The sequence below is a fragment of the Procambarus clarkii genome, chromosome 40 (assembly GCF_040958095.1).
Source record: "Procambarus clarkii isolate CNS0578487 chromosome 40, FALCON_Pclarkii_2.0, whole genome shotgun sequence".
Classification (NCBI taxonomy): domain Eukaryota; kingdom Metazoa; phylum Arthropoda; class Malacostraca; order Decapoda; family Cambaridae; genus Procambarus; species Procambarus clarkii.
This window is the reverse complement of record NC_091189.1, coordinates 21,621,908-21,638,335: the sequence shown is the minus strand read 5'-3', so window position 1 is coordinate 21,638,335 and position 16,428 is coordinate 21,621,908. Positions and strand designations below refer to the sequence as shown.

Below are 16,428 nucleotides of genomic sequence, written 5' to 3'. Positions count from 1 at the left end.
TCGTCGACCAGGCCTCCTGGTTGCTGAACTGGTCAACCAGGCTGTTGGATGCGGCTGCTCGCAGCCTGACGTATGAGTCACAGCCTGGTTGATCAGATATCCTTCGGAGGTGTTTGTCAAGTTCTCTCTTGAATACTGCGAGGGGTCGGCCAGTTATGCCCCTTATGTGTAGTGGAAGCATGTTGAACAGTCTCGGGCCTCTGATGTTGATAGAGTTCTCTCTTAGTACCTGTTGGACCTCTGCTCTTCAACGGGGGTATTCTGCACATCCTGCCATGCCTTCTGGTCTCATGTGCTGTTATTTCTGTGTGCAGGTTTGGGACCAGCCCCTCTACTATTTTCCATGTGTGTAAATTATTATGTATCTCTCCCGCCTGCTCTCAAGAGAATACAGATTTAGGCTTTTTAGTCAGTCCCAATAGTTTAGATGCTTTACTGAGTGGATTCTAGCAGTAAAGGATCTCTGCATGCTCTCCAGGTCAGCAATTTCTCCAGCTTTGAAAAGGGCTGTCATTGTGCAGTAGAATTCCACCCTAGAGAGCACTAGCGTCTTGAAAAGTATCATCATCGGTATAGCATCTCCAGTGTGAAAGGTTCTTGTTATCCAACCTGTCATTTTTCTTGCAGTTGTGACGGCTACTTTAATGTGTTCTTTTAATGTAAGGTCTTCCAAAATCAGTAGACCCAAATCCTTTACATTGCCTTTTCGTTCTGTTATGATTTCACTGAGTTTTGTACGTGGTTTCTGTTTTTTAAGCTTTGACCATCGTCAAAGACCACCGTCATTGACCACCACCAAAGACCACCACCACCAGGTGGTCAAAGACCACCACATTGACCACCATCAATGCCTCACGCCACTCAAACGTGCGTGTCCAACAGAACGAGTCCCAAGCATCCAACGAAAACAAGGGGCAGTCTGCAAACCAGGACAACCCCGGAACCTCATAACGCACCCAGTATGAACACAAAGCTCCAAACCTGAAAGAAGAATGATCCATTATGGAGGCATACTCCGGGTCGCGCAGGAGGTAAGCCGCAATGGCCGACTGTACCTCAGGTGGCGAGATGTGGGAAGCCGAAAACTTCGGGAAAGACGGAATCGAAGGATCCGCAGGGACACGGAACCAAACCCGGGGAGGAGCGGAACCCAAGTCCAAATCGTACGCAGAATGGGGAAAAGAAAACCCCACTCCTTGCAACAGTAATCCCCGCTCAGAAGGACGGAAAATCCAGGCGGGGTCCAACAGAGCCCAAGACACCCCCCAAGTCAGCTCCTCCCCAACCCCGGGAACCTCCAATTCCGGGGGCCGAGTCGTCCTCCAAAGCCCCGGCCTCACAAGAAAAAGCCGGGACAGCTGGAAGAGATGGGGCCCACTGGTCAGATCCCAGAGCAGCGGCAGGAGGAACAAACTTGAATGCCTCCGTAGCCACCCTGGAAGAGGCAACCCCCGAAACTGCCAGTCTCGGAAACCTCTAAACCCTGCCCCGACCCCAAAGCCCTCAGATGCTTAGGGGCCTGAAGTAGGGGAAGGGGGGACCGAATGAACTACTGCAGGGAAAGAATGAGGGGACATGGACGGAACTAAGGCCGAAGCGACCAACACCTCCAAGTCCCTATAGGCAAAGCGGGGCAGCCTCAGGGCGTCCGGGGAAGCTGCAACCCGAGCGCATTGCAATAACCTAAACCTATCCTGCAATGCGCGTGCTGCCTGCACCCCAAGAAAATCATTATCAGATTGGGTGAATTGAGTCACAAAAGCAACAAAGCTTGCAGGACTCGGGTCAAATGTGTCACCAACCCAAGAGGCTGCATGACGGAAGCAAAAGCAATGTGTCGCCCTGAGACAAGGGGACAAAGCAACCCTCAAACTTGCACAAAGCGAGAGGGGATGCAGGGGTCTCCTCCATCGGACCCGAGTGCCCCCGCGGGGTTTTCCAGGGCCCCTAGACTGGGTCTGCTAAGGGTTATCCCAGGCAGGGTACTGCTAACCGGTGCCCCAAACTACCAAGCAAACCGCTAAAAGCTGAACTCGCGGGACATGTCCACTCATGAGGGCGAAGCAGGGGTGCCACCACACAAACGACCCTAATATAAGGGGGGGGGGAGAACACAAAGCAGACCTCCCCCCCCCCACACCAGGCAAACACAAAAATAAAAGAAAATCCTCGCAAGAAGACAATGTACCCGAAGAGAACAGAACTGCCCGCTGTTAAAGGTGAAAACTAGCTATGCAGTAACCCATGCCCCCACCAGTGCAAGAAATACCAATTACCCCAAGGCAAACAAGGGTGAAAACCCCTCCACACACTCAGGGTGGCCAAACACCAAGCAGCGAAAGGCCAACAGAGGTAGACCCAAGGTGACTTGGGGAAGGAAATCCTAAGCCCCGAGGGCAGTACTTACAGGGCACTCGGAGAAGGTGACCCTAAGCACATGCATCCCAAGTACCGAAGAATACTACTCCCAGCTCGCACGACCACCATAAAAGCAGCACTAAAAACAATTAACAGCACTTAGAGAAGACTGGAGCTACACGACTATGCACAATCCCATCAGCCGAGGAACTGGGGTGATGATCACCGGCACGAGGTTCTGGGGCTCCGCCTTCCCCCTCTAGGGGAGGGGGGGGGCTGCATTGAAGACACTGTAGAGCTGTAGCCAAGGAGTCCGTATGTAACCGTGCCGCATGTCTGCGCTCATGTGACGTCATGCTTGTTTGCTCGTTTCACTTTTGGGGAGTTCTGTCCACTCGTTTGACGATTTTCATTGTTAACCAGAATAGGGGTTTCTTTTGTGGCGCTTACCTTTCTGGGTGCCTGTCCCGGTCGATGGCAGATATTGAATGCTCCAAATCACATGTGCATTTCTATGGGCCATTGCTCCTCATGCCTCTGTAAGGGGGCTAGGTTCTGGCTCATGGTCCCTGGTAGGCCTAGAACTCCACCCACATCGAATGATGCAAAATTGTTAGGGTATCCATATCAGCCATGGATAGCCTTCGGGACTCCCCCAAAAATACCTCCTATTTTTTTTATTCAATTATATTTTTTATCCAAACCTACTCTGCAAAACAAACACATGCATATGCATATAATTTATTTAAAATTATATCAATATGCACATTGAAATGACAAGACCATGATTAATATTGAAGCTGTACTATGGGATTGAACCTGCCCAGCAGGCAGTGTGCGCGCCTGAGGAGTTCAGATACGTGGGTCTGATCCCATCGCATGATGTTAATATTTACTCAAATAAAATATGTATACTAGGATTACACATCCTCTTCTGTTACCCCTAGGCTGGGAGTACAAGTGTTAAAATATCAATTCTATATATTACAGGAAGTACATAGTGACAGCCACATCTGTCTTCAGTTTATGGATGAAGTAACAGGGGCAGAGACGTCCTGGGATCTTCATGTGGCCTCATCCGTTGCTGCTTGTCACATTATCCAGGCCATACGGACTCCTTGGCTACAGCTCTTCAGTGTTGATCTTCAGGTGACATATTATAAAAGTAACCAAAATCACACCTTAAGAGTAGTTTAATTGTTTAAATACTTTTATAAATATACAAAAATAATAAATAAATAAATAAATATATATATATATATATATATATATATATACATACATATATATACATATATATATACATATATATATACATATATATATACATATATATATATATACATATATATATATATATATATATATATATATATATATATATATATATATGTCGTACCTAGTAGCCAGAACTCACTTCTCAGCCTACTATTCAAGGCCCGATTTGCCTAATAAGCCAAGTTTTCCTGAATTAATATATTTACTATAATTTTTTTCTTATGAAATGATAAAGCAACCCTTTTCTCTATGTATGAGGTCAATTTTCTTTTATTGGAGTTAAAATTAACGTAGATATATGACCGAACCTAACCAACCTTACCTAACCTAACCTAACCTATATTTATAGGTAAGGTTAGGTTAGGTAGCCAAAAAAAGCTAGGTTAGGTTAGGTAGGTTAGGTAGACGAAAAAACATTAATTCATGAAAACTTGGCTTATTAGGCAAATCGGGCCTTGAATAGTAGGCTGAGAAGTGCGTTCTGGCTATTAGGTACGAGATATATATATATATATATATATATATATATATATATATATATATATATATATATATATATATATATATATATATATATATATATATATATATATATATATATATATATATATATATATATATATATATATATATATATATATATATATATATATATATATATATATATATATATATATATATATATATATATATATATATATATATATATATATATATATATATATATATATATATATATATATATATATATATATATATATATATATATATATATATATATATATATATATATATATATATATATATATAAAAATAATAATATGGATGGATGGTCTGACGCCTCAACGCATTTCGTAATTCGTATTACATTTTCAAAGACTTGGTTTACACATACAAATTCATCGTACAGTACTTGTAATCGTTTTTGGGTGAGGTAATATGGCACAAAAGTTTTGGATGAGGTGACAAACACAAAACAATGGGTATAAATTGAGTATGAAAACATAAGAATGGAAGTAACTGCAGAAGGCCTATTGGCCCATACCTCCTCTTCCTGCTTCTATGTTGGTTCGGAGTCTTGAAGTGTGTAGAATATAATTGTGCATTAATTGGTTGCTGGTGTTGACTTTTTGATGTGTAGTGCCTCGCTGATGTCAAGCCTCCTGCTTTCGCTGTATCTATCGATGATTTCTGTGTTGTTTGTTAAGATTTCTTGGGTGATAGTCTGGTTGTGAGAAGAGATTATATGTTCCTTGATGGAGCCCTGTTGTTTATGCATTGTTAATCGCCTGGAGAGAGACAACATTGTCTTGCCTATATACTAAGTTTTTGGGGGCTTACAGTCCCCAAGTGGGCATTTGAAGGCATAGACAACGTTGGTTTCCTTCATGTCATTCTGTTTGGTGTCTGGGGAGTTTTTCATGAGTAGGTTGGCTGTTTTTTTTGGTTTTATAGTAAATTGTCAATTGTATTTTCTGATTTTTGTCTGTAGGGGATAACATTCCGATCAACAATATCTTTCGGGACCCTTTCTTCCATTTTATGAGCCGTCGAAAAGAAGTTCCTGTAAAATAGTCTAATAGGGGGTACAAGTATTGTGTTGGTTGACTCTTCAGAGGTTGCATGGCATTTCACCTTTCTTTTTATGATATCTTCATCAAAACCATTAAAGAAGCCGTTGTTGACTAGGACCTGCCTTACCCTGCAGAGTTCTTCATCGACTTGCTTCCATCCTGAGCTGTGGCTGAGAGCCCAGTCGACGTAAGCGTTGACGACACTCCTCTTGTACCTGTCTGGGCAGTCACTATTGGCATTGAGGCACATTCCTATGTTTGTTTCCTTAGTGTAGATTGCAGTGTGGAAGCCTCCTCTCCTTTCTGTGACTGTTACATCTAGAAAGGGCAGCTTCCCATCATTCTCCATCTCATAAGTGAAACTCAACACAGAATTCCGTTCAAATGCCTCCTTCAGCTGCTGCAGACGTCAGGCATCAGGTACCTGTGTAAAAATGTTGTCAACATACCTGCAGTATATAGCATGTTTCAAGTTCATGTCAACTAAGACTCTATGTTCGATGGTACCCATGTAGAAGTTCGCAAACAGGACACCTAGGGGAGAACCCATGGCGACCCCATCTACTGTACTTGCTTATACATGTGCCCATCTGGGCTCAAGAAGGGTGCCTCTTTAGTGCAGGCTTGGAGTAGTTTCCTTAGTATGTTTTCTGGTATGTCAAGAGGAGTGTAAGCCGGATCACAATACACTGTCCGCTATCATCCCGATTGTTTCAACCACAGGTACGTTGGTAAACAGTGACTGTACATCCAATGAGGCTCTTATCCCCGTGGCCCATGCTCCCCGCAGTAAGTCAACAAATTCCTTTGGAGACTTCAGGCTGAAACCACAAGGTACATTAGGAGTCAGCAAGCCATTGAGTCGCTTAGCCAGTCTGTATGTGGGTGTAGGTATCTGGCTGATGATTGGCCGAAGTGGGTTTCCAGGCTTGTGGGTCTTGACATTACAAACCTGGGTAGGCGTATGGAAATGTCAAGACCCACAAGCCTGGAAACCCACTTCGGCCAATCATCAGCCAGATACCCACACCCACATACAGACTGGTTAAGTGACTCAATGGCTTGCTGACTCCTAATGTACCTTGTGGTTTCAGCCTGAACTCTCCAAAGGAATTTGTTGACTTACTGCGGGGAGCATGGGCCACGGGGATAAGAGCCTCATTGGATGTACAGTCACTGTTTACCAACGTACCTGTGGTCGAAACAATCGGGATGATAGCGGACATTGTATCGTGATCCGGCTTGCACTCCTCTTGACATACCAGAAAGCATACAGGTACTAAGGAAACTACTCCAAGCCTGCACTAAAGAGGCACCCTTCTTGAGCCCAGATGGGCACATGTATAAGCAAGTAGATGGGGTCGCCATGGGTTCTGATGCCAGACGTCTGCAGCAGCTGAATGAGGCATTTGAGCGGAATTCTGCGTTGAGTTTCACCTAAGAGATGGAGAATGATCGGAAGCTGCCCTTTCTAGATGTAACAGTCACGGAAAGGAGCGAAGGCTTCTACACTGCAGTCTACACTAAAGAAACAAACATAGGATTGTGCCTCAATGTCATTAGTGACTGCCCAGACTGCCCAGTACAAGAGGAGTGTCGTCGACGCTTATGTCGACCGGGCTCACAGCCACAGATCAGGATGGAAGCAAGTCGATGAAGAACTCTATAGGGTAAGGCAGGTCCTAATCAACAACGGCTTCTCTAATGGTTTTGTTGAAGACATAAAAAAAAGGTGAAATGCCATGTAACCTCTGAAGAGTCAACCAACACAATACTTGTACCCACTAGTGTATTAGACCATTTTATTGGAACTTCTTTTTGACGGCTCATAAAATGGAGGAAAGGGTCCTGAAAGATATTGTTGATAGGAACATTATCCCTACAGACAAAAATCAGAAAATACAATTGACAATTTACTATAAAACCAAAAAATTGGCCAACCTACTCATGAAAAACTCCCCAGACACCAAACAGAATGCCTTGAAGGAAACCGTCACCGTCTATGCCTTCAAATGCCCACTTGGGGACTGTAAGCCTCAAAGAACTCAGTATATAGGCAAGACAACAACGTCTCTCTCCAGGCGATTAACAATGCATAAACAACAGGGCTCCATCAAGGAACATATAATCTCTTCTCACAACCAGACTATCACCAGAGAAATCTTAAACAACACAGAAATCATCGATAGATACAGAGATAGCAGGAGGCTCGACAACAGCGAGGCACTAGACATCAAAAAGTCAACACCAGCAATCAACAGTCAATTAATGCACAACTATCAAGACCCCGAACCAACCCACTTCAAGACCCCGAACCAACATAGAAGCAGGAAGAGGAGGTATTGGCCAATAGGCCTTCTGCAGTTACTCCCATTCTTATGTTTTTATACCCAATTTATACCCATTGTTTCGTGTTGTCTTGTGTTTGTCACCTCACCCAAAACTTTTGTGCCAATATCACCTCACCCAAAAACAAGTATAAGTACGATGAATTTGTATAAGTAAACTAAGTCTTTGAAAATGTAATAAGAATAATAAGAATTACGAAACGTGTTCTGGGGTCAGACCATAAATAAAAATGAATTTTGGAGAATTGATTTTTCAATTACCATTGCCAGTGAAGAGAAACATAAGAAATATAGAGAAAATTTGTGTTAAAAAAAAATATATATATATATATATATATATTATTAAATATGACCGAAAAAGTAAGATTAATAATTCTAACACGAATTTTCTCAATCTTTCGTACATTACGCTTCACTGTTGGAGGTAAATCAAAAATCACTTCTCCAAAATTCATTTTTATTTCTAGTCTGATGCGACACGGGCGCGTTTCGTAAAACTTATTACATTTTCAAAGACTTCACAAATACACAACTGATTAGAACTTACGTATCTCTGAGTTTATATCTACATTTGAGTGAGGTGGGAAGGGTGATGTGGCATTAGAACAAGATGGGATATTAATAGGGTATTAAAAGTATCAACACAAGACAGAACAGAAACAATGGGTATTGAATAGAAGTGTTTGTAGAAAGCCTATTGGTCCATATTTCTTGATGCTTCTATATTGGAGTGGAGTCTTGAGGTGGGTAGAATATAGTTGTGCAATAATTGGCTGTTGATTGCTGGTGTTGACTTCTTGATGTGTAGTGCCTCGCAAACGTCAAGCCGCCTGCTATCGCTGTATCTATCGATGATTTCTGTGTTGTTTACTAGGATTTCTCTGGCGATGGTTTGGTTATGGGAAGAGATTATATGTTCCTTAATGGAGCCCTGTTGCTTATGCATCGTTAAACGCCTAGAAAGAGATGTTGTTGTCTTGCCTATATACTGGGTTTTTTGGAGCTTACAGTCCCCAAGTGGGCATTTGAAGGCATAGACGACGTTAGTCTCTTTTAAAGCGTTCTGTTTTGTGTCTGGAGAGTTTCTCATGAGTAGGCTGGCCGTTTTTCTGGTTTTATAGTAAATCGTCAGTTGTATCCTCTGATTTTTGTCTGTAGGGATAACGTTTCTATTAACAATATCTTTCAGGACCCTTTCCTCCGTTTTATGAGCTGTGGAAAAGAAGTTCCTGTAAAATAGTCTAATAGGGGGTATAGGTGTTGTGTTAGTTGTCTCTTCAGAGGTTGCAAGGCTTTTCACTTTCCTTCTTATGATGTCTTCGATGAAACCATTGGAGAAGCCGTTATTGACTAGGACCTGCCTTACCCTACAGAGTTCTTCGTCGACTTGCTTCCATTCTGAGCTGTGGCTGAGAGCACGGTCGACGTATGCGTTAACAGAGGAGTGTTGTTAACGCATACGTCGACCGTGCTCTCAGCCACAGCTCAGAATGGAAGCAAGTCGACGAAGAACTCTGTAGGGTAAGGCAGGTCCTAGTCAATAACGGCTTCTCCAATGGTTTCATCGAAGACATCATAAGAAGGAAAGTGAAAAGCCTTGCAACCTCTGAAGAGACAACTAACACAACACCTATACCCCCTATTAGACTATTTTACAGGAACTTCTTTTCCACAGCTCATAAAACGGAGGAAAGGGTCCTGAAAGATATTGTTAATAGAAACGTTATCCCTACAGACAAAAATCAGAGGATACAACTGACGATTTACTATAAAACCAGAAAAACGGCCAGCCTACTCATGAGAAACTCTCCAGACACAAAACAGAACGCTTTAAAAGAGACTAACGTCGTCTATGCCTTCAAATGCCCACTTGGGGACTGTAAGCTCCAAAAAACCCAGTATATAGGCAAGACAACAACATCTCTTTCTAGGCGTTTAACGATGCATAAGCAACAGGGCTCCATTAAGGAACATATAATCTCTTCCCATAACCAAACCATCGCCAGAGAAATCCTAGTAAACAACACAGAAATCATCGATAGATACAGCGATAGCAGGCGGCTTGACGTTTGCGAGGCACTACACATCAAGAAGTCAACACCAGCAATCAACAGCCAATTATTGCACAACTATATTCTACCCACCTCAAGACTCCACTCCAATATAGAAGCATCAAGAAATATGGACCAATAGGCTTTCTACAAACACTTCTATTCAATACCCATTGTTTCTGTTCTGTCTTGTGTTGATACTTTTAATACCCTATTAATATCCCATCTTGTTCTAATGCCACATCACCCTTCCCACCTCACTCAAATGTAGATATAAACTCAGAGATACGTAAGTTCTAATCAGTTGTGTATTTGTGAAGTCTTTGAAAATGTAATAAGTTTTACGAAACGCGCCCGTGTCGCGTCAGACTAGAAATAAAAATGAATTTTGGAGAAGTGATTTTTGATTTACCTCCAACAGTGAAGCGTAATGTACGAAAGATTGAGAAAATTTGTGTTAGAATTATTAATCTTACTTTTTCGGTCATATTTAATAATATATGTCTACAGGAAAGACTGCTACCAAAATATACTAATATATATATATATATATATATATATATGTATGTATATATATATATATATGTATATATATATATATATATATGTATATATATATATATATATATATGTATGTATGTATATATGTATGTATGTATATATATAATATATATATATATATATATATATATATATATATATATATATATATATATATATATATATATATATATACATACATACATATACATACATATATATATATATATATATATATATATATATATATATATATATATATATATATATATATATATATATATATATATATATATACATATATACATACATATATACACACATACATACATATATACATAAATATATATATACATACATATATATATATATATATATATATATATATATATATATATATATATATATATATATATATATATATATATAATGTCGTACCTAGTAGCCAGAACGCACTTCTCAGCCTACTATGCAAGGCCTGATTTGCATAATAAGCCAAGTTTTCCTGAATTAATATATTTTCACTATTTTTTTTCTTATGAAATGATAAAGCTACCCATTTCATTATGTATGAGGTCAATTTTTTTTTATTGGAGTTAAAATTAACGTAGATATATGACTGAACCTAACCAACCCTACCTAACCTAACCTAACCTATCTCTATAGGTTAGGTTAGGTAGCCGAAAATGTTAGGTTAGGTTAGGTTAGGTAGGTTAGGTAGTCGAAAAACAATTAATTCATGAAAACTTGGCTTATTAGGCAAATCTGGCCTTGCATAGTAGGCCGAGAAGTGCGTTCTGGCTACTAGGTACGACATAATATATATGTATATATATATATATATATATATATATATATATATATATATATATATATATATCTATATCTATATATATATATATATATATATATATATATATATATATATATATATATATATATATCTATATCTATATATATATATATATATATATATATATATATATATATATATATATATATATATATATCTAACCTAACCTAACTTTTTCCGCTACCTAACCTAACCTAATCTATAAAGATAGGTTAGGTTAGGTTAGGTAGGGTTGGTTAGGTTTGGTCATATATCTACGTTAATTTAAACTCCAATAAAAAAAAATTGACCTCATACATAATGAAATGGTTAGATTTATCATTTCATAAGAAAAAAATTAGAGAAAATATATTAATTCAGGAAAACTTGGCTTATTAGGCAAATCGGGCCTTGCATAGTAGGCCGATAAGTGCGTTCTGGCTATTAGGTACGACATATATATATATATATATATATATATATATATATATATATATATATATATATATATATATATATATATATAATGTGTGTGTGTATGTATATGTATGTATATATATGTATATATTTTATATATATATTTTATATATATGCTACATATATTTATTTAATTATTGATTATTTAAAATAATTGTATATAGGCTATATACAGTATTTGCAAGACATCACCTTACATATTTGTACCCATTATTGAGGCATTTCACAAAACATTTACTGAAATTTATATTAAGTGTATGCATATCTGTCCCTATTTTTTTATTAGTTTACAAAGGCAGTAGTCAAAGAATAATTTAGCATATATTTTGTTATACTTCTACAGTGAACTTGGCATAATTTACTTATATAGTACAGGTACATCATTATATATTAATACATAACAAATATTAGTTAATAAATGCCTGCTTTCTGTAATTAAGTTACAATAAGCGCTCCCTGTCTTACTTTTTTATATGCATAAATGTATTCATTACTTGTTGCAGATAATTCTCTAATTATGTTTAATCATTAATAATGACCCATTTATTAGTGATTTTTGGACTATGGTTTAGGGCATAGTTCATAGTGCTGTATATTATGCTAAAGAATAGATTTGTTCAATGTGCAGCCACCTGTATTTCAACAGTCATTTTGTCACTTTTTTATGCATTATTAAATGTGTACTTTCGAATATTTAATGTAAAAAGAAAAAAACCTTAGCAGTTGTTTGAAAATGGTATATTTTGTGCAAGAGAAATCTTGAGCAGTGTTGTGTTTGTGATTGGTGTTGTGTGAGAGTAATCTAAAAGTGAATATCTGGTACTCATGTATGGAAATCTTAATGTCAGTACTGTATATCCTATATTACCAGTACCCAAACACCTTGTTACTGCATTTGGTATAATAACAAAAAAGACAAAAACTAAATTTAGTTCCTTAACCAAGAAATACACACATTTTACTTTATGACAATGAAGGCCTTCAAGTATTAGCAGAAGTTGTTGCTTGTAATCACTTGTTAATGTATAGATTCATACTTAATTCATACTTGCCAGTCATACTCAATAGTACTCTAGGCTCATTAAAATTTTATAAATTGAGCTTAGATTTATAAGTTATTAACATTGTTATTGACATCATATTTCGTATTAGTGTCAGCATTAAAGTTCATGAAAACATTTTAACTATTGCTGAGAATTTTGTCCCAGTTGTACTGAACTTAATGGATGGTAAAATACAAAAGAGCAATATTCCAAGCAGCACATATCAACTATATTTCATAGAGTGGTAGATGGTTGGAACAAGTTAAGTGAGAATGTTGTGGAGGCTAAAACCATCAGTAGTTTGAAAGTATATAACAGAGTGCTGGGAAGACGGGACACCACAAGCATAGCTCTCATCCTGTAACTACACTTGGGTAATATACTCTCCTTTCCACCTTTCATAGGCTGACAGTGTAGGGAAAAGAATCATTCCATTAATGGTGGAATATATATACAGTACAGTATATATAAAATATGTATCTAGCTGTCATTAATTTGGCTTATCTCGGAAGAGTAATAATGTAATGGACTGTGTGAGTACATTTTGCCAAAATAACAATAAAATTGCTCAATATTTTTAATGAGCTCTTAAGCACAAACTTTATGAAGTAATTTTTATTCTGGCCCATTAATTTGTGATCGATCACTTCAGTACAGTTTTAATTTGTGGCAGTGACCAAACAATAATAATCTTTTAAAAAACATAATACACAATTTTTTAGCATAAAATTAAATTCAAATGAACATCAATGCACTTTGATCATTTTATAAACATGTAAATTTAAACTACAATTATTATTTTTTATGACCAAGTGCCACCAAAAATGGCAGTGCATAATCCCATCAAGTGAAGTGAACAGCTAGTGAACAAGGTCAAACATTAAATTTGTTATATATAATAGTTTTTGTAGTATCTTTAACATCCACAACAAAATCAGAAGAACGTGATGAAACTGAGAAAATATTAGTCGTTCAATGGGATTGAACCCGCATCCCTCAACTCCCCCCAGACACATGGAAAAATGCTTCAGTCGGTAGTGCATGTGCTTTGAGAGTCCAAGGATGTGGGTTCAATCCCATTGCATGGCCTCAATATTGGCTCATTTTTAACTTGTTCCAATTAAAAAATTCATTTCTTTTTAGTATACAGTAGTAAAATTTTTAGAATTCTACAGTTTTGTGCATAATAAATACTGAGCCAATATAGATTACACATAAGGATCATCTTGTCACCTGTTTACTGAACAGAAAAGGTACATTTCCCAATGAGAATAATTTATGCAAAATATCTACATGCATGTCAAGTTATCATTACACTGACAATAAATCTGTTTTAACCATAAATAGTGCTGTCACTATCTTGAAAAAACTTGAAAATACTTCATATATTATGAATACTCTACTTATGCAAACTAGTCCAGTGCCTTCATCTGATGATGATAAACACTGACAAAATATGAAGAATGTGGTTGCTATTGAGTGCCTTCTTTAGATCAATATTTGTATTCTTTTTTTTTTTTTTACAAGTAAATTTTGTTGGTAAACCTTTGTGTTCTTATCCTGAGTGAAGCATTTACAAGATGACATGAATATGACAACTTATCCAAAAATTATAGTATAGCACCCTTTGGTCAAACGTACAAAAATACTGTTGTGTGTACACAAAAAAAGTTTTGCACTTTTAATTTTGTAGAAGGCAACAACCAAACCTAAACTTTCCTAGGCCTAGTTTGGTGCACACATGTTAAATTAGGCTTAAACCCTGCATCATGCCCGTTTATACTTAAAAATCCCCCCTTCCCCCCTCCGTGATGCCTCCTTGCCATGGTGAGGGGGTTCACGTACACCTCCCTGGGACTGGTGTGGGTTGCCTTTGCCCCTCTCCTGTTCCCTCTTTGGGTGGTGTATGTGCAGAAGGGCAGCACGTAGGGACCTTGTGAGCCATCGGACCACCCGCTGGAGGGGTCGCCCTGAGTGGATGGTTGGGTGTCCAGGGTGGAGTGATAGGGGGAATGGGGTCTTAGCACCAGTGTGGGAGAATGGACGATGTAGTAGGACTCTCCTGTTGAAAACGGGGAGCACCGCTGGGGACGACACACCCTTCCTGCACTGGCGCGCGCTCGGCCTCCCTGGCTGCCCTGGTAGGTGGTATCCCATGGTTCCAGGTCCCAAACCTTTAAATTGATTGCTGCATGGATGACGACACAACTTCTCTTACCCAGGCTCATGGGGGTGGGTGACCAGGCCCCCCAAGTTGGACTGTCCTGGAAGACCGGGCTCTGTGGCCCCCACTACAGGGCCCAGTTTAGACCCAGACTGGACTACTCCTTCCTGTACCCCTCCCTCCTCTGTGATTAAGTCGAGCCCCAAGCCCTCTGTGGTGACTGCCTCGTCCCCTGGCACAGCTCCATCTCTCATTGTGACTACTGCGCCTTATGACCCATCTCTCTCTAAGGTTCTCACCGCTGTCCCCGCCATGGCCGCTCTCGTATGCTCCCTTCCCATACTAATTCGTACCATGCCTTGTGTGGTCCTGCTACATGGACTAAGTACTTTGATCTCCATCCTATAGATTCAACTCCTGACGATTTTTCCCTTCATAGGCGTCTTGTTGATTCAGTAGATGCCTCTGTTACTTTCAACCCCACCCGTCTCGGTACCCGTGTCGTTGTTTCTCCTCAGGATGCAGCCACCTGCTTGGCCGCCTTATCCTGCATTGGCGAGACCCCTGTTCGGGTCTCCAAGAACGCTCATTTAAATGCCAGTATTTGCACTGTTCTCCTACCGCACCATGTTGCGACCGGTATTCAGAATCTAAAGGACTGCCACAAGGATATCAAGCACATCCTCGAGGCCCAAGGCCATTCTGTCCTTCAGGTGGATACGTTTACTCGTCCCCCTCGTGGTCGACGCCGTCTGCCCTTTCGGGTTGTGAAGATTACCTTTGATGGTAGAACCATTCTGCCCTCTTTCATTCTTGCTGGTGCCAGATGCTCCGTTCAGAAGTATATTCCATCTCCTAGACTCTGTAACAAGTGCTGGAAGTTTGGGCATGGTGCCCTCAAATGCTCTAGTCCTGTCTCTCTCTGTCCCATGTGTGCGGGCGAGGGTCACTCTTAGTTGGAGTGCACTTCTCCCCAGGCCCACTGCCTCAATTGCAGTGAGGCCCACCCAACCTTCTCCCACGCGTGTATATGTTACAAACTTGATGCAGTCGTCCTCAACTTGAAGTACTGGGACCATTTGTCTTTTCCTGAGGCGAGGCGCCAGGTTCGTCTCCCCCCATTCACTGGTGTCTCTTATGCTCGCATGTTGTGCTCTTCTTCTCCTCGTCCTTCTCACCTTTCTCAGTCTCGCAACCATTTCCAAGTCTTAGACCTGGACACGCCCACCCCCTCTTCCCCTGTTCCTTTACGTTCTGTCCCGGAGGGTCCCCCTCCTGGTTCTCTGTCTGGGGTTCCCCTTCTTTCTACCCAGTCTGTCATGTCTCCTGTGTCTTCTTTCTCCTCTTCCTCTGATCCTCCTTCCCGTCATTCTTCTCCATCTCTTGGCTCTCCATGCCGCCTGTCTGTGCGGGCCGATGACCATCGCTCGCCCGGAGATCATGTTGTTCGCTCTCGTTCTTCTTCTCCTATTGAGACGTTCGAGTCTGTTGCCCAGTACATTGCTGCTGGGATACCTGTCTCTTTGAGTCAGAAGCGAAAGCCTGGCTCGTCTCCTTCCTCCTCCCCGGCGGGTAAGAAGGCTTCACTTTCTTCTTCGCCCCCTATCTCTGGCTCTATCATTCCATCCCCTCCCGTTTCGGTGGTAGAGCCCCCTGTTCCCACTGTGGTGGTTTCTTTGGCCCCCGCTTCTGTCTCGGTTGCTGCCCTTGCTGAGGTACGCTCCCCTCTTTCTGCCCCTCCTGGTTGTCTCCTCCTCCTTCCT

At 40.1% G+C, this 16,428-nt stretch overlaps 1 protein-coding gene across 2 annotated transcripts in view; it reads left to right on the top strand.

Annotated features, from left to right (window-relative positions):
- The window catches only part of LOC138349885 (serine/threonine-protein kinase 11-interacting protein-like), a gene marked incomplete at its 5' end in the record, with an annotated part of 63,789 nt that overhangs the window by 22,377 nt on the left and 24,984 nt on the right, over positions 1 to 16,428 (top strand). Inside the window, 1 exon segment of one of the 2 annotated variants that reach the window (XM_069338818.1) lies at positions 3,349 to 3,507. In XM_069338818.1, coding sequence (XP_069194919.1) covers positions 3,349 to 3,507 — 159 coding nt within the window. 2 annotated transcript variants of the gene reach the window in all.